This window comes from Neovison vison, chromosome 8 (assembly GCF_020171115.1).
Source record: "Neovison vison isolate M4711 chromosome 8, ASM_NN_V1, whole genome shotgun sequence".
NCBI lineage: Eukaryota > Metazoa > Chordata > Mammalia > Carnivora > Mustelidae > Neogale > Neogale vison.
Genome location: NC_058098.1, coordinates 78,009,007 through 78,036,111, shown reverse-complemented (window position 1 = coordinate 78,036,111; position 27,105 = coordinate 78,009,007). Strand labels below are relative to the sequence as shown.

General features: G+C 38.2%; 2 protein-coding genes across 7 annotated transcripts; one reads left to right on the top strand and one right to left on the bottom strand.

Annotated features, from left to right (window-relative positions):
• The first annotated feature begins 177 nt into the window (after nt 1–177).
• On the top strand, nt 178–23,422 carry MTIF2 (mitochondrial translational initiation factor 2). Of its 6 annotated transcripts, none has more exons than XM_044263974.1 (15): nt 178–275; nt 576–739; nt 2,671–2,893; nt 3,301–3,412; nt 9,126–9,297; nt 9,762–9,922; nt 11,036–11,212; nt 13,367–13,506; nt 15,469–15,593; nt 16,961–17,165; nt 17,532–17,784; nt 18,666–18,806; nt 20,853–21,017; nt 22,399–22,539; nt 23,131–23,422. In XM_044263974.1, exons 3-15 carry the CDS (start codon nt 2,678–2,680, stop codon nt 23,301–23,303), a joined length of 2,181 nt encoding a protein of 726 aa, XP_044119909.1. In that variant the 5' UTR covers nt 178–275; nt 576–739; nt 2,671–2,677; the 3' UTR covers nt 23,304–23,422. The 6 variants fall into 6 exon arrangements, with proteins under 6 accessions (XP_044119909.1, XP_044119906.1, XP_044119907.1 ...); XM_044263971.1 differs by having other exon boundaries at nt 13,367–13,512; XM_044263972.1 differs by having other exon boundaries at nt 576–824; nt 13,367–13,512.
• A 904-nt stretch (nt 23,423–24,326) lies between these two features.
• RPS27A (ribosomal protein S27a) lies at nt 24,327–26,722 on the bottom strand. Its single transcript, XM_044263977.1, has 6 exons — nt 26,683–26,722; nt 26,517–26,581; nt 25,960–26,014; nt 25,469–25,554; nt 24,983–25,114; nt 24,327–24,513 (listed from the first exon to the last, which is right to left on the bottom strand). The coding sequence occupies exons 2-6, from the start codon at nt 26,562–26,564 to the stop codon at nt 24,364–24,366; spliced, it is 471 nt and encodes a 156-aa protein (XP_044119912.1). The 5' UTR covers nt 26,565–26,581; nt 26,683–26,722; the 3' UTR covers nt 24,327–24,363.
• Nucleotides 26,723–27,105: the final 383 nt, after the last annotated feature.

The window sequence follows — 27,105 nt, the reverse complement described above, 5'->3', positions numbered from 1 at the left end:
CCCGGGGAGGCTGCCACAGGTTGTAGCGCCCACTCCCCACCCCCCAGCCTCTGGACGCCCACTGGGGAACCTCCAGCATCCCACTCCTGGCTGCCGCAGCTATTTCGGATTCGGGGATCCTATTTTCGGGAAGGACCTCTTCCGGCAGTACCGGAAGTCCGTCGGGGACCTTTTCGGGGACGGACCGATGGGCTGACAAATTTTGTCCCGGGCCCCCAAGGTGATCTCCGCTTTTCCTCAGAGTCGGGTCGCCCAGGGCCTAATGTAGCAGCGAAGTGAGTGGGGTTCCTTTGCCGGGTCGTCCCGGGGGGCGTGTATTGTTGGCCTGAAGTGGCAGTGGCACCGGCTATAAACACTGAGCGATCGGAAGCCCTTCTGCGAGGGCTTTAATCCCGGCAGGACCCCGCCGCTGGCGTAGCGAAAGCTTTATTCGGTCGGGAGCGGCGGACTAGCTCCCGTTTCCCGCGAGCCCCGCATGCCCAGGGCCCAAGCTTTCCCGGCCCGGGTTCCAGGCGAGGTTTTCGCCGGGTTCGAGGGCCGTCGTTTTTCTACAATGACTTCTTTTTACCTTTCAGATAAATTCCAAAGCTGACAGCTCCTACCTTAAGCCGTTTCCACTAACGCAGCTACGTGTTCGTAGCATCTCTTTTCGGGTTCTGTGATGAGGATAGCCTGCCTAGCTGCGAAAGAACGGCGAATTGGGAGTCAGCCTGTCTTCTCGGCCTGTCATTAACTGGTGGTATGATCTTAGGGAAATCTTTTTGACCTCTCTGGACTCTTCATTTTCCTTTTCTATGAAGTGAGGAGCTTGGAATAAGTAGCAAGTAAGGTTCCTTCCAGTTTTCACACCTGCATTATCCGCCCCCCCCCGCGCCCCGCAGTATGTTTTTCAGTTATCTGTCTGTGCTTTGGTTAGTCTCCATGTAGTGCTTTTCTTTCCATTCTGCTAATTTATGCCCGTGCTACATCTGGTTTTAGGCTCATTAAAATTCTTTTTCTTAGAGGAATGAATCTCTTTACTTCTTAGGCCAGGGACATGTACCTAAGTAAAATTTTTAAAAAATGTGCCATTCTTGAGGTGTTTCATGTGCCTAAGAATCTTATATTGGAACTTTTTTTTTAAAAAATATTTTATTTATTTATTTGGCAGAGAGAGATCACAAGTGGACAGAGAGGCAGGCAGAGAGAGAGAGAGGGAAGCAGGCTCCCTGCTGAGCAGAGAGCCCGATGCGGGACTCGATCCCAGGACCCTGAGACCACGACCCGAGCCGAAGGCAGCGGCTTAACCCACCGAGCCACCGGACATTAAATTCTTTTTTTTTTTTTTTTTAAAGATTTTATTTATTTATTTGACAGAGAGAGATCACAAGTAGGCAGAGAAGCAGGCAGAGAGAGAGGAAGGGAAGCAGGCCCTCTGCTGAGCAGAGAGCCCGATGCGGGACTCGATCCCAGGACCCTGAGATCATGACCTGAGCTGAAGGCAGCGGCTTAACCCACTGAGCCACCCAGGCTCCCGGACATTAAATTCTGAAGAAAGAGACTCTGGCTCATTAAACTTTGAATCAGCATCCTCAAATGTAATGTCTGGTAGGTGGTACTCAAGAAATGTTGAGGAGAGGGTGCCTGGGTGGCTCAGTGGGTTAAGCCGCTGCCTTCGGCTCAGGTTATGATCTCAGGGTCCTGGGATCGAGTCCCGCATCGGGCTCTCTGCTCAACAGGGAGCCTGCTTCCTCCTCTCTCTCTCTCTGCCTGCTTGTGATCTCTCTCTGTCAAATAAATAAAATAAAATCTTTAAAAAAAAAAAAAAGAAAGAAATGTTGAGGAGAGAACCTGTACATCTTACATTATTTTAGTGGCTCTTTAAAAACTGAAAAGCAAAGCTGTAGAAATGCAGTACTGAGAGCGGAAAGACAACTCAAGGAGAAAATAACTATACTCCTGAGTTCTGAACTACACTATTAAGTTCTGTTGCAATTTTCTCCTGGGTAACTCTGTTTCATTACAAGAATAACATTCAAAAGGCATTATTCAATAGATATTTATTAGGCACCTCCTTCCCACTCTAATCTTTTTTGGGGGAGGGGGAGGTTGGAAGAGGGAAAGATATTGAGGCTTGAAAGATAGTTCCAAGTAGAGATAGCATATGCAAGGATTCAAAAATTAGATGACAAGCCATTGGAAATTACAGAGGGGTCAGAGATAGCTCCGAGATAGGAGAGAGGGGACTGTAAGAGTAACAGATGAAGTGAGAGGTTAGCAGAGGGCAGATAATGAGTCTTTATTTAGCATGTTTTCGTTAAAGGGGATAATGGCCAGCCACTGGAGGGTGTTTAACAAAGAGCTGGTAAGTTCAAAATTGCATTTTAGAAAAGTCACTCTAGTTGTGGTCTGGTTAGTTGCTGTTTCAAGAATGAAAAAAAAAAATCACTTTGTAAATTGTATTTCAGTTCTGTTGTAGGAACATCAACAATTATGATCGTTAACATCTACAGAGTAGTTAGTATGAAATTCCATCTCCCTGAATTAGCCATGAGTTCTTTCAGGGCAGGAATCTAGCTGAACTTATTGTTGTAACTCTAGCACAGTGTTTTTCATGGAGTAGAAATCCACTTAATATTTGCTAACTTGATTTTCATATTAACCAAGATATTATTTTAAAACTTTCTCCAGGGGAAACATGAACCGGAAGATACTGAAATTGGAGAACTTGCTACAATTTCACACTGTCTTTAGGCAGCTGCACAGCCTGGGTCAGAGAAGGTTAGCACAGTGGAATCATGTGTTTTCATCTGCTTACCCGGTGTGGACAGCTCAGGTCTGCATTCGGCCCTGGCAAACAGACCTGCTCATTGGGGCGGCTTTATCTCAATATAGGCGTCTAGTAACAAAGAAGGTAGTTATAGATTTCTATCAGTTACTATATTATTTGGTCTGAGGTGGATTATTATATTATCTTATTATATGTATATATTTGTATAAATATATATGTTATATTATTTGGGTATATTGTCATTATAGAATTTTATTCCTTAATGCTGGACTCCAGGCAGTAAATCTTTGTGAAGAAGGCACGTTCTAGTTTGTTATTCATTAATGCTGATGAATTTGATTACTTGGAAATTAGTATATAATAGTGGAGTAGGGGTATAGGACAGTAAATTTTAACCTAAGGTTTAGCTACTTATGGGACTGTTGGTAGAAATAGGAGTTGTTATTGTGGTAGATATTCCAGAATAAATCTATACTGTCACTTAAAGTTTTTTTTTTTTTTCTTCTGTATGCATCCTGACATTTTAATAGGAAGAAAGATCATGGAAATCTCAGTTATTTTCTACAAAATCCAAAAAGGAGGTGGAGGTATGGATTGGAATGACTGTTGAGGAACTGGCCAGAGCAATGGAAAAAGACATAGGTGGGTCAGATAATTTTATAAGGAAAAATATGGGAAATGGAATACCTACATTTTTATTTGCAATGAGACTGAAGACATTCAAAGATGAAAATTAGACTGATGGTTTAAAAAGATGTTAAATCATTCCACTATTTTTCACTTTAGGTCATAAACTCTTAATTAGTTTCTTGTCTCTTTACCAGCCAAATTTAGTTCTCTAAAATTTTGCTTTTAATAAAAGTGAAAAAGATTTTCTTATCTGCACTAACCCTTCTTTCTCAGAAATTCTGTAGGCTTTTAGAGTAAGTCCAGAGAACGATTTTGGGCTGAGGTACTGTATACTTAACTTTCCTTTTGTTGTCTGTAATTTCTGATTTTCTTTTTTCACTCATTGTAACAATATCTGTAGTGCCAGCAGAAAATTTTATTTTTTAAGATTTTATTTATTCATTTGACAGAGATCACAGGTAGGCCCAGAGGCAGGCAGAGAGAGAGAAAGGGAAGCAGGCAGCCTGATGGGGGGCTCAATCCCAGGATCTAGGATCGTGACCTGAGCTGAAGGGAGAGGCTTTAGCCCACTGAGCCACCCAGGCGCCCCCAGGAAAATATTTTTACTAGTAACTTTTTTCTTTCTTTCTTTATTTTTTAAGATTTTATTTATTTATTTTTTTTTGAGAGAGAGAGATCAGAAGCAGGCAGAGAGGCTGGCAGAGAGGCAGGCAGAGAGAGAGGGGGAAGCAGGCTCCCCAGCGAGCAGAGAGCCTGATATGGGGCTTGATTCCAGGACCCTAAGATCATGACCTCAGCCAAAGGCAGAGGCTTGAACCACTGAGCCACTCAGGCACCCCTTAATAGTAACTCTTAATATCACTATTTTGTTTATTTTATTGTCATTTTTTAAAAATTCCTTCATTGCACTGTTGGTGTATTTATTACTAATTTAGGATTATTGGAACAAAATTTGAGTTCTCATTATTAACTAGCATTACAATTCAGTAAATGGGGCAGCTGGGTGGCTCATTCGGTTAAGCATTTGCCTTTGGCTCAGGTCATGATTCCAGGATTCTGGGATCAAGCCCCACCTCAGGCTCCCTGCTCAGTGGGAAGTCTGCTTCTTCCTCTGCCTTTGCCCTCTCCCCCAGTTTGTGTGAAGCATGTTCTCTTTCAAAAACAAATAAATAAAATTCAAAAAGATAACAGTAAATAAGAAATAGCCTGTTATTGTAGCAAAATAAAGTGACAAGGCAGACTCTTGGAAAAACAGAAAAAAATAACATATTATTGAGCTATTGTACCAGTACTTTATATATATTAGCTCATGTAATTCTCACAGTGCAATACAGGTAGATGTAATCATTACCCCCATTTATAGGTTGAGAAACTGAGGCATGGAAAGGGTAAATAATTCCCACAGTATGTGGTAAAGTGAAGATTTGAACTCAGAGTATGGCAAATAGACCATGCTGTTTTTCACAGACCAAATTATCTCTCAAGAATTGTTATTTTGTAAATTACAGCAGAGCTAGAATTTTAACATATTTCCTTTCTGAATGTGTTATTACTCTTTGTACATATACATCCTTACAAAGGATAGAAAATTGACCCAGTCTTGTGGGGCCTGGGTGGCTCAGTGGGTTGGGCCTCCGCCTTCAGCTTGGGTCATGATCTCGGGATCGAGTCCCGCATCGGGCTCTCCGCTCAGCGGGGAGCCTGCTTCCCCTCTGTCTGCCTGCTTCTCTGCCTACTTGTGATATCTCTCTCTCTCTGTCAAATAAATAAATATAATCGTTAAAAAGAAAAAAAAGGAAAAAAAAATTCACCCAGCCTTGCATTTTTATAACTTTGCAGTTTGATTATATAATCTGTTTATTAAAAAAAACTTCAAGGGAACAAATACTTGTGGCTCTATCATTGACAGTTTTTCCAAGGAAAACTGTATTGATATAATTTTATAAATAATATTTGTAATAGATGTGACTTTTTTAAAAACTTTTATTACTGGCAATTTTTGTATATATATGAAAGCAGAAGGAATGGAAATAAGCATAATATATGCATAAGCTAGTGACAGTTATTAATCTATCAGTGCATAAATATTTCTGTATTTATCACTTAAAGATGAGGATTCTTTTTTTTTTTAATCTGTTTATTTATTTTAGAGGGGGAGAGAGAGAGAGAGAGAGAGAGAGAGAGAAGGCTACACAGGTATGGGGAGAGGCAGAGGGAGAGGGAAAGAGAATCCCAAGCCAACTCCCTACTGAGCTGGGGGCCTGAGGCGACTCTATCCCAGGACCCATGAGATGATGGCCTGAGCTGAAATCACAAGGCAGATGCTCAACTGACTGAGCCATAAAGGCTCCCTTAGGATTCTCTTTTTTTTTAAACATTGGCTGTCCCACCCCCACACATAACTGTAATAATCCTTTTGTACTGCCAAATAATTAAAATATAAATTTAATCCTATGGATTGATGCTCTAGACCCAAAACTTACATGCCATGATTTAAATAAAAGTTACCTATTTGAAGTTTATTTAATATTATATTTGCATCTCATTTGAATTAAAAATGGTAATAGTTTTGGGGCACCTGGGTGGCTTAGTTAAGTATCCGACCCTTGATCTCAACTCATATCTCAATTTCAGGGTCATGAATTCAAGCCCTATGCTGCACTCCATGCTGGGTATGGAGCCTACTTAATTTAACTACTGCATTAGCAACATAAGGAGATTTTTTTCCTCCCCTGGGTCAATTAAAGTAACTTAAGATGAAATATTTCTGGTTGAAATGCTTTGGGCACTTTTCTATTTGTAAATGTTTAAGTCTTGGATAAAGATAAAATAATATGTTACTACTCAATGCATTTTTTTTAAAGGTTTTATTTATTTATTTGACAGAGATCACAAGTAGGCAGAGAGGCAGGCAGAGAGAGAGAGAGAGAGGAGGAAGCAGGCTCCCTGCCAAGCAGAGTCTTGATCCCAGGGGACCCTGATATCATGACCCGATCCGAAGGCAGAAGCTTAACCCACTGAGCCACCCAGACACCCCTACTCAATGCATTTAATATAAAGGGAAAGAGATTATCTCTGTATAAGCTACTTTCAGAAGTTGAGGATAACATTGAAAGACTAGTTACTGGATTATTAGGGGTTTTAGCATTATTAGAAATAGAATTATATTTATTATAATTTATATGTTTAGAGTTTTATTGTTCTCTGAGTGCATATCCATGTAGATCATTTGCACCATATTCTTTTAAAATGTGCTTTCTTGGGAAAGTATGTGATGGAGATATACATAGGAAAGGGTTTCTTGGCATTATTACAGGGTAGAATCAGTGATGTGTGGGTCTGGTTTGCACCAGATTTTGGGCCGATTGCTAGCCTGAGGAAATATGTGAGCCGGTAAACACAACCATTACAAAAATTAAATCATAAACAAAGGTATTATTCATCAAATCCCTTCACTCCGAATTATTTTACTGCATTTTACTATTTTCTGTGTTCTTGAGGTTATTTACGTCCATGTACCTATATGGTGGGAGTACAATATAACAGTGTGCTACTGCCCATCTCTTTCTATCTCTGTGTTCAGTGACTTCGTGTTGGTAGCTGAAATCAACCTTGGTGGGAGTATTTGCACTATGGAATTGAGAAATGCTGTAATAATGGAAGGTTTTTTCTTTTTTTTTGGAGAGTCTTGTGAGTAAACCTTTACCTGCACACTAGTGAATAGGATATTCTTTTTGAATTGTGTTCTACTTATTTAAGGATCCCTTTCTTTCACATCTGTTTCTTGAAATATATATACATTTTTAAAATTTTTTTTAAGATTTTATTTATTTGATAGAGATCACAAGTAGGCAGAGAGGCAGGCAGGGAAGGAGGGAGGAAGCAGGCTCCTTGCTGTGCAGAGCCCAATACAGGACTTGATCCCAGGACTCTGGGATCATGACCTGAGCTGAAGGCAGAGGCTTTAACCCACTGAGCCACTCAGGCGCCCCTTAAAATATATATTTAAAGGGTAATTGAAAGTCTAGAAACATAAAACTATTTATCATCATCACAGATACATTAATTTATTATCTACAGGGAAATATGACAAATGAAAACAAAGTACATTAAGTAGAATGCAAAAAAGAATAACAAATATTTTTCCTGTATTTCAAGACTTTCTGGACACCCTAATAGGTACATAAATGAATAAATAAGTTTTATATGTGTTATGTTTATTCTGAGACACTGTGTGTGTGTGTGTGTGTGTGTGTATGTATACCCATACAATTGATCCTTATTATTTGGGGATTTTTTTTTAAATTTATTTTTTATTTATTTTCGGCATAACAGTATTCATTATTTTTCCAGCACACCCAGTGCTCCGTGCAATCCGTGCCCTCTATAATACCCACCACCTGTTACCCCAACCTCCCACCCACCTGCCACTTCAAACCCTCAGATGTTTTTTAGAGTCCGTAGTCTCTGATGGTTCACCTCCCCTTCCAATTTCCCCCAACTCCCTTCTCCTCTCTAACTCCCCTTGTCCTCCACGCTATTTGTTAGGCTTATTTGGGGATTTTTTTATTGCCGAATTCTCTAAAATGTATTTATAGCCCCAAATCAATATTCAGAATGCTTTTGCAGTCATTCCTGGACATGCGTGGAGCAGCGAAAAGTATGAATTGCCCAATCACACATTCCTAGCTGAGGTTCAACAAAGCAACTTTTGCCTTTTGCTTTAGCTCTTATGCTGTAAACAAGCATCATTTTGTGGCTTATTTAATGTCATGTTTTCACATTTTTTCCTTTTTGTTGATTTTGCTGATGAAAATCGCTCCTGAGCATAGTACTGAATGAAGTGCTGTTTAGTGTTACTAACTTGCAAGAAGGCCATAATGTACTTTACAGAGAAAATACATGTGTTAGATAAACTATGTTCACGTACTGGGTTTAGTGCTTTTGGCTGTGAGTTCAGCATTACTGAATTAACAGTATATATTAAGTAAGATAATCTTGAAACAGAAACACATAATATGTATTGATTAGCTAATGAAGATGTCATTGGGAACTGGAAGAACCTAACCTTGTATTTCCCCTTGGAGTGATGGTTTAGTAGTTGTTAATTCAGTATTTGTGGTGGGTTTATAGAACATACCCACCATGAATAATGAGAATTGACTATATATACATACACATTTATATATGCATGACATGTGTAACTACACGTTTTCAAAGAACTAGGCTGTGATAAACTGCTCAGTATAGATGTATACAACCTGTAATGTTTTATTGGTAGCTCAGATGATTCTTATGGTACATAAATATTCAAATATTTATGAATACAACAATGTCAATATAGATGAATCATATTTTAAAGATTAATTTCTTTTAGCTTGTTTATGATTTGTTAACATTAGAGGAACAGCTTATATAATTGTTCTTTTCATTGAGTGTACTGTTCATATTTAGATATTTATTAATAGAAGTCACTTTTTTTTTTTTTTTAAGATTTTATTTATTTATTTGACAGAGAGAGATCACAAGCAGGCAGAGAGAGAGAGAAGGAAGCAGGCTCCCGGCTGAGCAGAGAACCCGATGCGGGGCTCGATCCCAGGACCCTGGGATCATGACCTGAGCCGAAGGCAGCGGCTTAACCCACTGAGCCACCCAGGCGCCCCTAGAAGTCACTTTTGTGAACATTTAATTCATGATCCTAAAAGGTCTTCTCTCTTCCACCCAGATTGTGTATATGAAGCTTTAATGAACACTGCTATTGACTTAGATTCACTAGAAGCACACTCACATTTAGATGAAGTCTGGATCAAAGAAGTAATTAAGAAGGCGGGGATGAAGTTAAAATGGAGCAAATTAAAACAGGACAAAGTCAGAGAAAATAAAGATGCTGTAAGAAGGTAAAACTTAACCCCATATATTGGCGGAAGGAAACCACATAGTTTTATTCACACTTTATAATGGAAAGATACACCTTAAAATTTTTTTGCAGTTAAATTGATGTGGAATATAGATTAAATTTTTCTTCAAAGTGTTTAAAACATTGGAAAGTATATTCATGTTATAAAACTCTGAGTGTTATATTTCTTAGTGAACTGAGTGTGTATATTGATCCTGAACTTAAACCTCTTATTGAGTCTTATTGAATCTTAAAAATCCTATTGTTGTGAAGATGCCAACTGTACATGGGCAGTCATATATTTTGCTGTAGGTCATTGCATTTATGGAAGAGGAAGATACTTCTACCTAATCAAATCTGAATGTTGGGTTTTATTGTTAATGGTAGTGCGCAGAGATGACTGCAAACCAATTTACTGGCTGTAAAGATATTTAAGAAATGAAACTCCTTTGCTGTTAATTGTAGGCCTCAGGCAGATCCAGCTTTATTAACCCCAAGGTCCCCAGTTGTTACTATAATGGGCCATGTTGATCATGGGAAAACGACGTTACTTGACAAACTGCGAAAAACTCAAGTGGCAGCAATGGAAGCTGGAGGCATCACTCAGCACATTGGTGCCTTTCTTGGTATGGACACACATTATCTTACAATGTGCCTGGGACCCCCACATACTATTTTCTTAAACCAAGTGTCACAGTATGAGATAGACAAACTCAAAATAAAAAGGAAGCCTAGAGCTTCAAGCCATTGGTCTAATGAAATATAGAGCAGTTGGTTAATAAGGCTTATTTTGTACCTTCTATAGGAAGAAAATGATACTACCTTTTTTATCCTGGCTCATTCTTTTTTTTTTTTTTTAAAGATTTATTTATTTATTTGACAGAGAGAGAGATCACAAGTAGGCAGAGAGGCAGGCAGAGAGAGAGGAAGGGAAGCAGGCTCCCTGCTGAGCAGAGAGCCCTATGTGGGACTCGATCCCAGGACCCTGAGATCATGACCTGAGCCGAAGGCAGCGGCTTAACCCACTGAGCCACCCAGGCGCCCTATCCTGGCTCATTCTTAGTTTGCTTTAATGAGACTACAGTTCTTCAGTGCTAGTTTTTGATAATGTTGCTAATAATTAAATAACAGCTACTATTTATTGAGCACCTAGCAAGTGCCCAGCACTGTGGTGAGCACCTTATTTATATGCCTTATCTTTTTTATCTTGACAACAACATCACGAGGTAGGTATTGATATTCTTACTTATAGATAAGGATGCTGAGGCTTGTGTAGATTAAGTTACTTGTTCAGGGTACCCAGCTAGTAAGTGGCAGAGCCAGGATTTAAACTCAAGGCTGGGTTTGGGCTCAAATTCTAAGCTCCTAACCATATACTAAATAGCATTTGTTGCTGAGGGTAGTTGTGCAGCTGATGTTTGCTCATGAAGGGGAGACTGCCTATTAACTATTGCTCTGTTCTCCAGAATCGATACATACCAGTTGGTTTTTTATGAAAAGTGTATTCTAGAAAGAGTTTTAGTTTGAAATTATTACATGAAAAGAAAACCCTAAAGGTTTCACTGCTTTGTTATTTTTCAGTGTAAAATGATGATCTGTATTGTTCCTGATTAAGACTAATAGAAAGAATAAGTCATTTTAAGAATTGTTGATTCTGTTTGATAATTTCACATGTATTTCTTTGTATTAAGAAAGTACATATTTGAGTCCTGAGTGTTCTTGGGTTTCTGTTTCCACAGTCTCTCTGCCTTCTGGGGAAAAGATTACCTTTCTGGATACTCCAGGACATGCTGCTTTCTCAGCAATGAGAGCTAGAGGTGCTCAGGTCACTGACATTGTCATACTGGTTGTAGCTGCAGATGACGGAGTGATGAAACAAACTGTAGAATCTATTCAGCATGCCAAAGATGCTCAAGGTACCATGTGGTTGACTTACATATATCAGGAAAGAAGTTGCTATATATATATATATATATATTTTTTTTTTTTAAAGGGTTCTACTTAAAGTCGTTCTTTTGGGACGCTTTACATGGAGCTCATATAATCTTTCTGGCAATCTCAGGATTATTACAGCTATTTACCGATAGGGCTCAAAGACAGTTGAATTGTTTTCCCACAGACATAACTACTAAGAAGAGTGTAGTAGGATTCAACTGGGTATGTAGGATCACAAATACAGTCCATCCAATACTGTTTCCTTACTTGGCATGGTGTGAGAATTTAATGGCTTCCAATGACATTTTAAAAAATTTTTATCATGGAAGTTTTAAACAGTTACAGAAGTAAGGACAGAATAATGAACTTCTATGTATCCATCACCTAAATACATTAGGAGTTGCAAAGTGGTGATATTCTATTATTCCTTGTTCATATATTGTCCAGAATTCTCGGAAAGGAACTTTTCAGGGTGCCTGGGTGGTTCAGTCATTTAAGTGTCTGCGTTTGACTCAGGTCATGATCTTGAAATCCCAGGATAAACTCTCAAGTCTGGCTCCCTGTTCAGTGGGGAGTCTGCTTCTCCCTCTCCCTCTGCTCCTTCCCCTACTCATGCTTGCTTGCTCTCTCAAGTAAGTAAATAAAATCTTTAAAAAAAAAAGTAAAAGAGAAACTTTTCCTTCATATGCTTGAAATAAGTCCTTATTTGGTCAAAGGTATAAAATTTAAATTTTAGAAAATCACTTTGGTATCTTCTCCCTTGCTTCTTCATTTAAAAACTTTAGTAATAGCCACTCCCTCCACACGCTTACTTTGTACATTCATTCTTACTCTGATATGACCCTACACCCACTGAGAAAATAACTGCTCTCTTGAGAAAATGTACCTGATGAAGCATGCATCACATTCCCCTAGGTTTGTTGGCACGAGAAAATTTTCCATAGTTTCCAGTGTTACTTTTGCCTTTTTAATTTTTCAAAACTGCCTTAGTGGAATGGACTATGTTCATAGTGATTCTAGGGAATATAACAAAAAGAGGAAGGTGATAAATTTGCTGGGGATTTGCATAAAGCAGGTAGTTGAGATAGGATGAATTTCTTACATCATACTTTTTTTTTTTTAAAGATTTTATTTATTTATTTGACAGAGATCACAAGTAGGCAGAGAGGCAGGTAGAGAGAGAGGAGAAAGCAGGCTCCCCACTGAGCAGAGAGCCCAATGCCGGACTCAATCCCAGGACCCTGGGATCTGACCTGAGCTGAAGGCAGAGGCTTTAACTCACTCAACCACCCAGGCGCCCCTACATCATGCTTTCTATACCTGTTCTCTTGTCCCTGTTAAGTTCCAGTTCATTCATACAGAATGTACTTTTTCATAATAGTAGCTTGTGGATTGTATGACTTTTTTGTGTCTGTTTTCAATTTCCCTTCTTTTGATACCTGAGGAAATTGCAAAGTTGATTTCCAACCAGAGAATTATCTCATAGCATTTTATGCAATTTCACTAATGTGAGGGTGTGTTTAATATTGACAAGTAGATTATAAGATTATTTGGCTCATTCATTAAGCAAACATTTATTGAGACTCTACTATGATACTCAATGAGTATGTATGAATAAAGAATTGCTGTAAATCCTAAAAGAAAGTTTATAATAATGCTACTTAGTTTCACCTCAGAATACAATGTTGGGCTTTAACTGACTTAATAGCTAGTTGCAGATGATCTAGTGGTTTAGAATTGGATTAAAATCTTAATTTTTTTTTTGGGGGGGGGCCTGGAGATTATCTTCAGTGTAGTTGCTGATAATTACATTTAGGTTAAAAGATAGGCTTTTCTCTACCCAAAATGCTGTTTTTTGTTTGGTTGGTTTTTATCATCTTAGGTATCTGTTCTTAATTCAGAATCCGCTTATAATGATAGTTTTGACATCTCACATCCAGAATCCTCCTTTATGTGCAGAAGGCAGAGTAAAGGGGATCTAAAGCACATTTGTTTTGTTTTGTTTTGTTTTGTTTTAGATCTTTTAGCTTAGTACATCTACTGAGTAAAGAGAAAGCCAGAAAAATTTGGTGTCTCACTCTCAATACCTGGCTTTGAAAGTGTCTTCATTCGCACTCTTTTTAACTCTCTTTTAGTTCCTATCGTCCTTGCCATAAACAAATGTGACAAAGCTGGGGCTGATCCTGAAAAAGTGAAAAAAGAACTGCTAGCTTATGATGTGGTCTGTGAAGATTATGGCGGCGATGTCCAAGCAGTGCACATCTCTGCACTCACGGTAAATGTAGGCAGCTCAGAGAGGATGTGTCCAGATGGGCCTGCTGTACCTAATGCACAAAGTGCCCCAAAACAGCATCTTGACACATAGCATTTCTGTTGTTTAGACGTCCTCTGTAGTACTAGGCAAAGCTGGTATCATCACCTTGCTTTGGCAGATCCCCAGTCCAGGGTTACACAGCTGAATAGTGTCCAGTTGAAGTCCATACCTAAAGCTTTTCTTATTATGAGTTACGTAAAACAAATGGCAAATGTGAGGATAGGGTTACAGTAAGCTGCTAAAGACCTTTTTAAACAGAAATGAAATCCAATTTGTAATAAAAAGTTCTTGTTTCTATACTGAAAAAAATACAGTAATACAAAAACTTCACTAATACAAAGATAAAACATTTGGGTTCAGTTTGTTGTTACTGATTAATTCAATGTTTCTGTGAATTAAATTGCTGTAAGTTTATGTTATTTATGATGAATTCCATTGTCTTCTCAATGATCAATTATTATTTTATGATTAAAAAACACCAGGGAAGCTGAGTATCTGCTGTATGACAGCATTTTCCAATTCTCTTATCCTATACAGGTTGCTGCTAAGTGACATTTCCTTTTTTGTCCATTCTTGCCATATTCCATCATTTGTACATAATATACTTTTTTTTCTCCTCATTCACTGAAGGATGGTACTATATTTAGCTACCTTCCTCTAGTTACGTCTCATTTTATCTTTAATTTTCCTAAATTTGTTACCTCTAAGATGCTTAGCAATCATGCCTTCATTAATAGTAAAGCCATGCCTGTTTTTCTCTGAAACTCATAAAATGCTACCTTGCATTGTTATCTTTCGATTCTACCTCTATTGCTTTTGTACTCTGAAAGCCATGTGGCAAGACTAAAACATTTGAAGGCATGGTCACCTTTTCTCCCCAGGTACCAGGAGATGAGTAGATAAATGTAAAGCTGCTTAGCCACACTTGGAGTCAGGGCAGAGATGATTTCTGGGGAGTGGAGGAAATTGGGAAGGAGTGGCAGGAAGTAAAATGAGGCCTTTTTTTCCAAGTAGAGATAGAGGACACTTCATGCAAAGAAATACCCTAGCTCTGCTTTTCAGGATAGGATTTTGTAAATTGGAATAAATACTAGTAATAAGTGGATAGGTGAGCAAGTTATTTTATCAGCTTTGCTTACACTTGTCCCATTGTTTTATACTCTGACAACTGAGCAATCTCTTAGCTGACAGGGAGAATGGAAAAACCCCTTCCCTGTCAGTTTCATCTCCACATAATCAGCTGTGTGATCTTGGAGCCCTAGAAAGCATAGTAAACATAGATCATTAAAGGTGAAACAATCCTCTAATCTAGCTTCCTCGTTTTACAATTGAGGAAAAGAGATCCAGTGGGGAGAAGTGATTCTTCAAGATTGTATAGCTGGGTGATTACAGAGTATGTCTTAAAGCCTGGGTCTGGTTCATACTTTTTCTCCTTAATTATTTAATAAGAGTAAGTAATGCTTGATATACTTATTTCACAGCATTCTTAAGTTGATCAAATGAAATAATAGATGTGAAAGCTTGTTCAGTTGGATAAACTTCAAATGCAAAGTAGCATTGTAAAGAAAGTAGAGACGTGGAGGAGAGAGAATGAATGGATGAATGAAGCATATGTTTATGAAAGGGTATTAAAGAGCACACTAGTGGCCATTCTTCCTTGAAAGATCTGTTCCTGGATCAGGTTTTCTTGCTTTACCTTCTTTTGTTCTTTCTTCCCTTTCTTTCTTCCCTCCCTCCCTTTCTCTCTTCCTCCCCTCCTTCCCTCCTTTCCTTGCTTCCTTTCTAATTGGATAATTCATGCTTTTAATGCTTAAAGAGAAATGTATAATAAACTGTAAAGAATTGTTTGGCTTTCTGACCTTGGTATATAAATTTATGGATAATATTTTATTATTGTATGTTAACACCTTTTTTTTGTTAAAGGGTGATAATCTGATGGCTTTGGCAGAGGCAACGGTTGCTTTGGCAGAAATGTTAGAATTGAAAGCAGACTCCACTGGGCCAGTAGAAGGAACAGTAATAGAATCTTTCACAGACAAAGGAAGAGGGTAGGACTTTAAAAATTCTTGCTTTTTAATAATTTTGTTTCATTGTTTTTATGACTTGATTAATAATCAACAGTGTATTATTTTTATTGTTAGACATGAACAATATTTTTTCTTTTTATTTAAAGATTTTATTTATTTATTTGACAGACACAGCGAGAGAGGAACACAGTAGGGGGAGTGGGAGAGGGAGAAGTGGGCTTCCCACCAAGCTGGGAGCCTGATGTGGGGCTCGATCCCAGGACCCTGAATCATGACCTGAGCTAAAGGCAGATGCTAAATGACTGAGCCCATGAACAATATTTTCAAAGCATTTGCTTTGAAAAGCATTTTATTGCACTAGCATGTAAAACAAAAGATGCAGTTATTAGTAGACCATAGCAACTATCTCTCTGTATCTACTAGTCACATTTAGATGACATAAGTAGTTCAGTTCGAATTTTTTTTTTCCCCACTCACTTAACTGAATTGGTAAATAAAGCCTCATAGATCAACAAATAGGAATGAAATAGTAATTGTTGCATTTTAGGGTTCTTAGATTCTTTATGTCCTTCCCCATTAATATAATATATAAGAAGGTCTTAGGATTGCTCTTTTCTTTAATTTTTCTTCCTATCAGCAAGAAGTTTCACTGCTTAACAAATTAGTTACATAAAGAGGATGAGGTTTCTGTCAGAACACTCAGCTATCTGCACCCTCTACTACCATACGCTTATAAGAAATGGTTTTGTTTTCCCATTTTTCAAAAAAATTGTGATAAAAGAAGCATAACATTAAATTTACCATCTTAACCATTTTTAAGTATATCGTTCAGTAGTAGTAAGTATATTCACATTGCTGTTCAACAGATCTCTAGAACTTTTTAATCCTGTAAAACTGAAACTGCATACCCGTGAAACACTAATTTCCTTTCCTTTCTTCCCCAGCACTTAGCAACCATCTTTCTGTTCTGTGTTTCTGTGATTTTGGTTACTTTATATACTTCATATGGGTGGAATCATACAGTGCTTGTCCTTTTTGACTGGCTTATTTCACTTAGCATAATGTCCTTGAGGTAGGTTCGTTCATGTTGGAGCATATGACAGGCTTTCCTTCTTTTTTAAGCTGGCATAATTTTCCATTATATGTATATACTGCATTTTTTTTTTTTTCAGTTGATGGGCATTTGGTTTGCTTCCACCTTTTGGCAATTAAGTAGAAATGTTTTTATAGTATGAAAGCCTGCATGGGAAGTGGGATTAACCCTGTGTATATATAATATATGTATATATATATTTAAGTCTCATAAAGATATCTTTGCTCTACTTAAGATAAGTGTTCTTACATTCTGCTTATGGCATTAAGAATATATACATTTCTTTTCATTTTAGTCCTGTTACTACAGCTATAATTCAAAGAGGAACTTTGAGGAAAGGCTCTATTCTGGTTGCTGGAAAGAGTTGGGCAAAAGTACGCTTAATGTTTGATGAGAATGGAAAAACAATCCATGAAGCCTGCCCCAGCATGCCAGTGGGAATTGTAGGCTGGAGAGACCTCCCTTCTGCAGGAGATGAAATTCTTGAAGTAGAATCTGAGGTATATCAAGCTAATTCCTACATATTAGATATGATAACAGTGGTTTTAAATATTAATCTCTAATGTTATACCAAATACGTATATTTATGTTAACAAATACTTTTAGGCTATAAGGGCCCGTGAGGGGGCCAGTAGTGCCATTTTAGATTTTGGCTATAGAATTTTTAAAAACTTGAGCTAATATTTTTAAATTAAATCATCTGTTACATACAAAGCTCCCAGATTAAAGTTTTATATGTCTCTTGAAATTTATAAAATTAGTGGTTTTATGTATGAGTTAAGCTAAGCTAAGTTGGGGAAAAATATAGTGCATAAATTTCTGGTTTCTATTTAGTTAAATAATGGCTGTTTTTTTCCCCTGTAAAGCCAAGGGCACGTGCAGTTGTTGACTGGAGAAAGTATGAGCTGGAACAGGAGAAAAATAAAGAGGATCTGAAAATAATAGAAGAAAAGCGAAAGGAGCACCAAGAAGCACATCAGAAAGCCCGTGAGAAGTATGGCAACATAGACTGGAAGGAGAGATCCTTTCTAAAGTACCAAGAAAGAAAAGAACTAAAACCCTTGAAGGCAAAAGAGAAAGAAGAAAGGGATTCACACGTTCTTCCTATAATTATTAAAGGTGACTTTGGAAAGATTTGTACTTTAAAACTAATTTTTTAAATATATGTATTTTTTCATTCTCACAATTTGGGCCATTAAATTTAAGCTAAAATTATTTTGGCATTTAGGGGTAGTGTGTGGGTTTTTTTTGTTTTTTTTGGTATTTTTTTTTTTTTTTAAGATTTATTTATTTATTTGAGAGAGAAACTGAGAAAGAAGGGGAGGGGCAGAGAAAGTAAAGCAGGCTCCATGCACGTTGAGCTCGGAACCCAACACAGTCCTTGATCCCATGACCTGAGCCAAAGCCAAGAGTCCAATGCTTAACCAACTGTGCTATCCAGGTGTCCCAGGAGGAGATTTTTTTTTTTTAATTGAGATATAATAGACACATAACATTATGTTAGTGTCTGGTATATAACATAATAATTTGATATTAGTAAATATTACAAAATGACCATCATCACAGTCTAGCTAACATCTATCATAGTACATAATTACAAAATTTTTTTTCTTGTGATAAGAACTTTTTTAAGATCTCTTATAGCAACTTTCAAATATGTAATATAGTATTACTAACTATAGCTGTTATACTGTATGTTACATCTCATGATTTACTTATTTTGTAACCAGAAGTTCATGCCTTTGCCCTCCTTCACCGCTTTTGCCCATCCCTCACTGGAGGAGATTTTTAATAAACATTTTTCTTGCTGATTTTGTTGTAAATGTACATTTGGTTCATTATATTTTATTTAAAGTTAAATTTTAATTATAATGCTAAACCTAAATAAAAATGGATTTAGTGGTAAATGGCATTCCTGTTATGGCTTTAAATAGGTTTTTGTCATTTCTGTGTCTTAATGCCTCTTAACACCAGTAATTTTAAACTTCTGCTGCATTTAGGTGATGTTGATGGTTCCGTTGAGGCCATTGTGAACATCATGGATACTTACGATGCTTCACATGAGTGTGAACTTGAATTAGTACATTTTGGTGTGGGTGATGTCAGTGAAAATGATGTTAACCTTGCTGAAACATTTCGTGGTAAGGATTCTCTTTGCTGTTTGTTTAACTGTGTTCCCTAGAACACAGTGTGAACCATTTGCTTCTGTCTTTTGTTGCTTGGCTGGTCAATCTGCCATTTACCCTTAGAAGTATCCCCCTTCCTGCTGTAGTGGAGCCCTAGTCATGGAGCCGAATGAAATGTGCAGTATTGCAGCCGTAGCTCTGCTCCTTGTCCCTGTACTGCAACCTTTGGGAACTCTTTTAAGCCTCATTAGTGTTTCTTGGTTTTGTTTTGTTTTTTGAAGATTTACTGTCCTCTACCCCCTCCCAATTCCCCACCTAATCCAAGGTTGGTTATCCTTTATTTAGACTTGAATGCTCTTAATACTGTAATCAGTCTCTTCAACACTTCATCTTTTACTTTTGTCTACCTGTTTTTTGTTTATTGGTAATTTTACAAATCATATATCTTAGATTCAAAGCTGTTTTTAGCTTTAGTGTATGTGCTTGCAAAGCGAGCACTGTTTTTAGCTTTAAATGTCTAGAAGGCAGGGGGACTGTTTATTAGTTGAACTTAAGATATACAGAAAGTACAAAAAGGTGACTCATGACTGTCACTTTAAGTCTATCGAGCAAAGCACCAACATTTTATTGAGTAATTAATAAACCTCTTAGAAATGAGCTACTTCATGACTGGACTTGGTTAAAATTAGATGTTACCTGTACTACGGAAAAGGTATGTTTAGTAATGCTGGTTAATTCCAAGTATTTTTTAGGCACTGACTGGCCTACACTATACTATGAAATGTTGATAGTATGTTGAATGAATTCTTAATGATAAGACTTTCAAGGTGGTTGTGTTTTTCTCTTAAGTAGTTTGTATTATTTTTTTTTCACTTAAGGTAAGGGTTTTGCCTTTTTTTTTTTTAAGATTTTATTTATGTGTCAGAGAGAGAGAGAAAGAGTGAGCACAAGCAGATGGAGTGGGCAGAGGGAGAAGCAGGCTCCCAACTGAGCAAGGAGCACTAAGTGGAACTTGATCTCAAGACCCTGGGATCATGACCTGAGCCAAAGGCAGACACTTAACAGACTGAGCCAACCAGGCGTCTCAACAGTGTTGTACTTTTTTATTCCCTCCAAAGTATTTGCAGTTAAATACATACTCCTTTTTTTTTTTTCTTCCTTAAGATTTATTTATTTGAGAGAGAAAAAGAGTGTGTGTGAGCAGGGGGAGTGGCAGGAGAAGAAGCAGAATTTCTGCAGAGGGTGGAGCTCCATCCCACCACCCTGAGATCATGACTAGAGCCAAAATTAAGAGTCAGACACTCAACCTGCTGGGCCACCCATGTGCCCCTAAATACACGATTCTTTGGTAGAATGGTCAGCTCCATGGAAATTCTCTCATTTCTAAAATAACTCTTGAACTTTACCAATTAAGGTACTGTTATTAACCATCTTTTGGGCAACTGAATACTTACGAGTAACCCGCAAAATGTTGTAGACAATAAGATTATAATTTAGTAATACAGTTATTAAAATAATGTAGTATTTCAGTCCTAATCATTTTTTATTATTTCTCTGGTATAAAAATCAAAGTAGTGTTTAGCAAACTGCCTTGCATACTATGGGTACTTTTGTCTCTTAAATGGATGGATTTAAAAACCATAATTTTCCTTATTAAATGATAATTTATAAAATCTTGTCATTGATTTGAAAAATAAGTTTTCATGAGAAAAAATTATAGAATTTCTCATTTTCCCTACTTGCTTTTAATTTACATAGAAGGAAATAAAACTATTTTTTATAAGATTTTATTTATTAGAGAGAGAGCAAGCTCAAGTTGCGGGGGTGGCGGTAGTGCTAGTGGCAGAGAGAGAGGGAGAAACAGACTTCCCGGTGAGCAGAGAGCCCGATGCAGAACTCAATCCCAGGACCCTGAAATTATGACCTGAATTGAAGGCAGACACTGACTGAGCCACCCAGGTGCCCTGGAAATAAAACAATATTTAGATTTGAGTTTTTGCTTGAAAGAAGTATTTAATGCTGTATTTGTGCTACTTTATTGATTGTATTTCTGCTTGCCAGGTGTTATATATGGCTTCAATGTGAATGTAGGCAATGTTATCCAGAAGTCTGCTGCAAAAAAAGGAGTAAAAATTAAACTTCACAAAATCATTTACCACCTGATTGAAGATTTGCAGGAGGAATTGAGCAGCAGATTGCCGTGCACTGTGGAAGAGCATCCAATAGGCGAGTGTTCACTGAATGTTGAACATTCATATCTTAGGTGCTGTAAATAGCACTTGAAAGCAAAGTTTAGGGGGAAATGTAGTTCACTGTTGAAATATCTTCACTGTTCCAATATATAGCCTGTGTTGTAGAAAAAAATGACTTACTATGGATCTATTCAGTGTAACTACATATATATTGTAAACACCTACCGTCTGCGACATTGTGCTTCAGCCTTGAGGATACAGAGGCCCTAAAATTTAGACATCAACAACTAATTGTAGTACAAATTAGACTGGAATTGGGGGGGGGAATAAAGATTATATATAGTGCTGTGGAGGAAGCCATTGATTTTTGTCCTGGAAGCTGGCAGGGAAATCCACCATGAGAAGATAGTTTACTTTATGTTTAAGTACCACGTATTTAAAAACTTTCTTCTAGCATTTCCCTTGGCCAGCTGGAAACCTAAATTTAACTGAGACTTACTGAACCATTTTTTCTGTTCTTATGGTCCGGAGATTTTAGATTTTTTTCTGACCTGTTAAACATGACGATAATTTTCAGTGAAAAAAATTAAACTTGAGTCACAGAATTAGTATTCTTAAGTGGATATAAATTACCAATGGGGAGATAAAAATAAGTCAGCTAAAAACAAATTTTTTTTTTTTTTAAGGATTTATTTGTCATAGAGAAAGTACACAAGCAGGGGGAACAGCAGGCAGAGGGAGAGGCAGGCTTCCTCCTGAGCAAGATCAATATGGGACTTGATCCCAGGACCCTGGGATCATGACCTGAGCTGAAGGCAGAGGCCCAACTGACCAAGCTACCCAGGTGTCCCAACATATGATCTTTGAGAAAATATATTGAGGGACAGCTGAAAAGTGGATTTTTATAGAATAGACAGTAGACTATAATCTTCTAATACATTTTATTCAGCTAAGAAAATGAATTCCACTTTCTTTTGTTTCTTTTGGCAAACATGTATTCTTGTGATGTTCTTTTCCAAGAAAACCCAGGGATTTCATGGTTTGTTTGTTGTTTTAAGATTTTTATTTATTTGAGAGAGCCACTGTGCGCACAAGACAGAGGGAGAGGGAGAACAGGAGTGGGGGAGTGGTAGAGGGAGAAGCAGGCTCCCCACTGGGATGCGGGGTCTACATCCCAGGACCCTGGACCAAAGGCAGAGGCTTAACTAAGTAAGCCATCCAGGAACTCTCATGTTTATGTTTCTAACAGTGGTCAGGAAAATAAAGTTGGCAGAATCAAAGAAAACTTGGATTTCTGTCTATGCAGGAGTTTGCATTTTTCTCACTTTTAATTCTTGCCACGCAGAATATGTGAAATTACGTATTTCTTAGAATCTTTGTTTTCTGTTTACTTAATATTTCTTTTCTTTTTTAAGGTGAAGCTTCTATACTAGCTACCTTTTCTGTAACAGAAGGGAAGAAAAAAGTTCCTGTGGCTGGCTGCAGAGTCCAAAAGGGACAGTTAGAAAAACAAAAGAAATTTAAATTAATCCGTAATGGAGAGGTTATTTGGAAGGGTAAGCAGCATCACAGTCTGTTTCTAATAGACATCAGATCCAGTCACCAAAACCTTATTCTGTATAACCATCTGAAATCTTTCACTCCCATATCCTTGTTCAGGCCATTCCTTCTTGGGAACTCAAACCTGGTCTTGGTGATGGGCTCCCTCCAAGTTCTAATAACCTATAATAATAATCCTAATAAATCAGTAATCTAATTTTCTAAGCTTCTAAAAATTGGCCCCAAAACTTCCATTCTAGCTGTGTTCTATACTTTTCTGCAGCACTCTGTTTGCTTCTTTTGACCTTTTGCCTGTAGTCTTTTGCTGATTTTCTCTCATTAAGTCCTGAATATGCCAGTCCTCTGCAAAGTTAGTCTCCCTTTGAAATGGGAGATTTAGTTATCTTTCACTGTAAACCCTGTCTTGTTTACAGCAAACCATTTTCCTTTGAATTTTCCATAGTATTTAGTTGTCATTTAACCTGGTAGGATGGTAACACTTAAGAATTTCAGTTTTAATTTCCTTTTAATACCAGCTGTATAGCACTTAGTAGTATTTATTTCTTGTTGAATATATATGTACCTTGGATTTTTTCTGTTTTCTTAAGGTTCATTAAGCTCACTGAAACACCATAAAGATGACGTTTCAATCATCAAAACTGGAATGGATTGTGGTCTCAGTTTGAGTGAAGAAAAGATAGAATTTAAAGTGGGAGATGAAATTATTTGTTATGAAGAAAAACAAGTTCCAGCCAAGACTTCCTGGGATCCAGGATTTTAAAATTTTATTAAAAAATGTAAACAATGGGGTGCCTGGTAGAGCATGTAACTCTTAATCCCAGGGTTCAAACCGTATGCTAGGCGGATTATTACTTAAATAAATTAAAAACTATAAACAAATGTCTTGCTTTATTGTAGAGAGCAACTAGTTTTGCTTTAGTGAAGGTAAGAAAAATACCCTAGTAGTTACTCCAAATATTAACATGGATAACTTGTCAAAATACTACAGAAATAGGAAACCTTATTTAAACATGACTCCAAGTAGAAATCCTGAAAAGAATGGTGTGGTAAAAGGCAATTAATTATTGGTATGCCGTAGAATATAATCACTTTATAGTAAACTTCAAGTGCATATTTTAGTTGAGTGTTATCAAGATAAGCAAACCTCCCTGAATTTAGTTATGGACAAAATATGGTGCCAAATACTTCCCCAAAACTTTATTTTTCAGTGTTAACACACTAGTGGACAAAGTGTTTAAAATTCCAAGATTTCACACTCAACATTGCAGAATGTTCCCTTGTCTGTAGATAACATATATCCATCCCAGCCAAACCACCCAGGGACTCAGGTTGTCTAATTTACTACTGAAAGCTTAGCCTTTGCATGTTTTATATATGAAACAAATGAATCACAGCCTTTGTTTAAGCAAGATGTAACACCAATTCATACAAATTAGTGTTTCTTGGGGGGGGGGGGGCAAGCTCCCTCTTCCTCACCATGCCAGGGATCATTTGGCAAGTCTGGATATATCCGGTGGTGGGAATGGGTAGTGTGCTACTGGCATCAGGTGGATAGAGGCCATGATGCACAAGGACAGTCCTCAAAGAATTACCTGGTCCAAAGTTTTAATAGTATGGACAAAAAACCTGACAGAAACATAAAATGGCTTTTACTTAGATAACTGGTATTAAATACAATCTTAATTTTTCTGCCAAAGTATGTATAGTTTATCAAAATGGTGTGATCATCAGTTGGATACTTAAAAACCACTCTAAGTCGCTGGAATAAAATTCAACAATTAAATGTTAGTTCATGTCTTTTATTATTAACTCATATATAATCACTTGTCTTCTGGTTTGTTGAAGCAATAGGTCAGACAACATTTGCCACAGTAATGTCTGTCAAAGTGGCTAGCCATAAAAACTCCAGCACCACACTCATCTGAAGGGCACTCCCGACGAAGGCGACTGATTTTGCCATTCTCATCCACCTAAATAAGTACAAACCTGCTGTTAAGATCATTTTATAACATATTCTGAAGTTTAAGTTAAGTGACTCAAAATTCAACCTTTAATATCGCAAAACAGTGCAGTTTTTTGTATTTAAAAACAAAGCACTCAAAATCCTCACTAGTAATTATCACAACAAAATAGTTCAGAGCCCATTAAAGTCTTGCCTTGCAAGCGGTTGAGAGTTAAGACCTAAACCAGATCTGACTTCAAAATCAGAACTTGGTTTGGAATAAGCAGCTAAAAGTGAACCTCATCATATGAAGCTTATTCAAATACCAAACAGAAAACAAAAATTTATAAATTTATATAACAAAAATTTAATAGAAAGTTTAGAACCAGAGATGCAAACATAATTTATATCTGTGGATAAAAACATTTTTATGAAACTGACACACTACCTACTGTGCTAACAAGGCACCCAGCAACGTTTTTATTACATTGGCTCACCTTATAGTATTTCAGGACTGCCAGTTTAACCTTCTTTCTCTTATGCTTATTCTTCTTGGGAGTGGTATAAGACTTCTTCTTCCTTTTCTTAGCACCACCACGAAGTCTCAACACAAGATGAAGAGTGGACTCCTGTTGATGGAAGAGGATGAAATAGGCTTTAAAATAATTAATGCTCATATTCCACTAAGGGGCAACTAGCTTCACACACCTTCTAACTGGATGTGATAAATACAATACCACAGGTAAGTTTGAGGGAGGGGGAATCAACTACTGTTTATAAGGAGATTTAAGAACACATTAAGTCACACCATGGGAAGCAATCTACACAATCCAGGCTCTGAGAAACTGCAGCAGTGTCTCTGAAATGTTAATGCAAGAGTCACCAAGGAATCTATTGCTAACGTTATTCTCCCCCACTTTTGTGTGCTCATCAAAACTTACAAAGATTTACATTTAAAGGACTGCTTTTTCCTCCAAACAGACCTTTTGAATGTTGTAGTCAGACAAAGTACGTCCATCTTCCAGTTGCTTGCCAGCAAAGATCAGTCTCTGCTGATCAGGAGGAATTCCTATTAAAAAATAAAGTCACATCAGAACAAGGGCATCTGATTAGATTTATGGATAATCCTTACTCAGATAAAGGGTACCAATAGCAGTCACTGAATTCTTACTACAGGCTAGGCATGTTAAACGCTTGCCCAACTGACTTTATTTAATCCCAGTAACAGTTAACACATATTACTACTACCTTCAATTTTAGATGAAGCAGGGTAGAGAATTAAAATAGCTCACCCAAGTTCACAATTAGGAAGAGCAGCCCTCGTTGGCCCCAGGCTCACAAACATTTGTTATTATTTCAAAAGCATTTCACTTTGTCAATCCGACATCTTCCCACCCCACCAACAGCACGTATGTCCAGTAGTTAGGCTGGCACCGGCACAGGTTAATTTCCTGAACTAGGAAATATTACTTGCCTTCCTTGTCCTGAATCTTCGCCTTCACATTTTCTATTGTATCCGAGGGTTCAACCTAGGAGTTTAAAAATGCAAATACCGGTATCAGTAAAAAAAAAAAACCAGAAAAAACGCCCGATTCAATTTGCAAGTTACCACAGAACCTAGCAGGTGGAGAGCTGAAGCCTACCCTAGCAAAGCTGACCACTCACCGAGGGGGCAGGCAACCGCCCCAGGACTGCCTCCGGCGAGCACGCTTCCTGAGCCGAGCACAGCCCAGGTCCCACAGCGGCGACTGCGCCACACGTGCTCGCGCCCACCGGTGGGAGCGCCTCCCTCCCTCCACCGCGGGCCCCCTGCTTTGGCTACCTGGCCGGAACTGCTGAAGAGGCGAGAGCCCGTACTTCAGATATCGAAAGCCAGCCCTAGCCCCTACTCAGCCAACAACCCTCAATTCAGGGTCAGTTTTCAGAACCCAGGCTCTTAAGCGCATTTTACGGCAGAAAGCGGGGGAAGTCCCAGACTTCACTTCAGGCCCTTATTCAGGCCTTGACTTCCTCACGCCACCTGACCCGTACCTCGAGAGTAATGGTCTTCCCCGTAAGGGTTTTCACGAAAATCTGCATCCTGGCGGCGGTTCCACCTGAGATTGAGGAAAAGGAGGAGAAGGGTCAGACGTGGGGACACAGAACAGTGCACCAGATAGGCCGCTGGCCGCAGAGGGGCCCGAGAGCTTATACTCACCACAGATGGCGGATCGGAAAGGAAAGCAAGGCGCCGGCCCACGGGGTTTCCTGGCGGCCCCGCCAGAGGCCCCACCTCTTAGGCGACCACGTCAAATGCCGGACTGCTGTTACAGCGGCTGTCTAACCACATGCCGCCAGATGCGGCCATGATACTCATTCCTCCTTTCCTACCTGAACTTGTTTCTCACTTTAACCCTCAGAATGCTCTCGAAATAGGGGATTTAAACAAACGAAAAATGGCTTTAAAAGGGTTTGCCCATACAAGCCACGTGGCTAGGAGGGTCTTTAGAAGGGGGTGGGGTTGAGGGGGGTCCTTATTGGAGGAAAAGGAAGGAAATGGAACTGTCTTCTGGGGATTGTAGTTTTCCACTGCTTTCTTTTAGTTAGGACTACTTGTCCCAAGATGCAATTCCACATCTAC

Bases quoted from the DNA above. Each gene is read 5' to 3' on its own strand.
- MTIF2 (XM_044263971.1), top strand. From the start codon at position 2,678: ATGAACCGGAAGATACTGAAATTGGAGAACTTGCTACAATTTCACACT. The intron at 13,513-15,468 runs GTAGGCAGCTCA...TTTTTGTTAAAG, and splicing joins TCTCTGCACTCACGGTAAAT to GGTGATAATCTGATGGCTTT. The intron at 15,594-16,960 runs GTAGGACTTTAA...TTTTCATTTTAG, and splicing joins TTCACAGACAAAGGAAGAGG to TCCTGTTACTACAGCTATAA.
- RPS27A (XM_044263977.1), bottom strand. From the start codon at position 26,564: ATGCAGATTTTCGTGAAAACCCTTACGGGGAAGACCATTACTCTCGAG. The intron at 25,115-25,468 runs GTCTGTTTGGAG...TTCCATCAACAG, and splicing joins CTGACTACAACATTCAAAAG to GAGTCCACTCTTCATCTTGT. The intron at 24,514-24,982 runs GTGAGCCAATGT...GTACTTATTTAG, and splicing joins CAGTCCTGAAATACTATAAG to GTGGATGAGAATGGCAAAAT.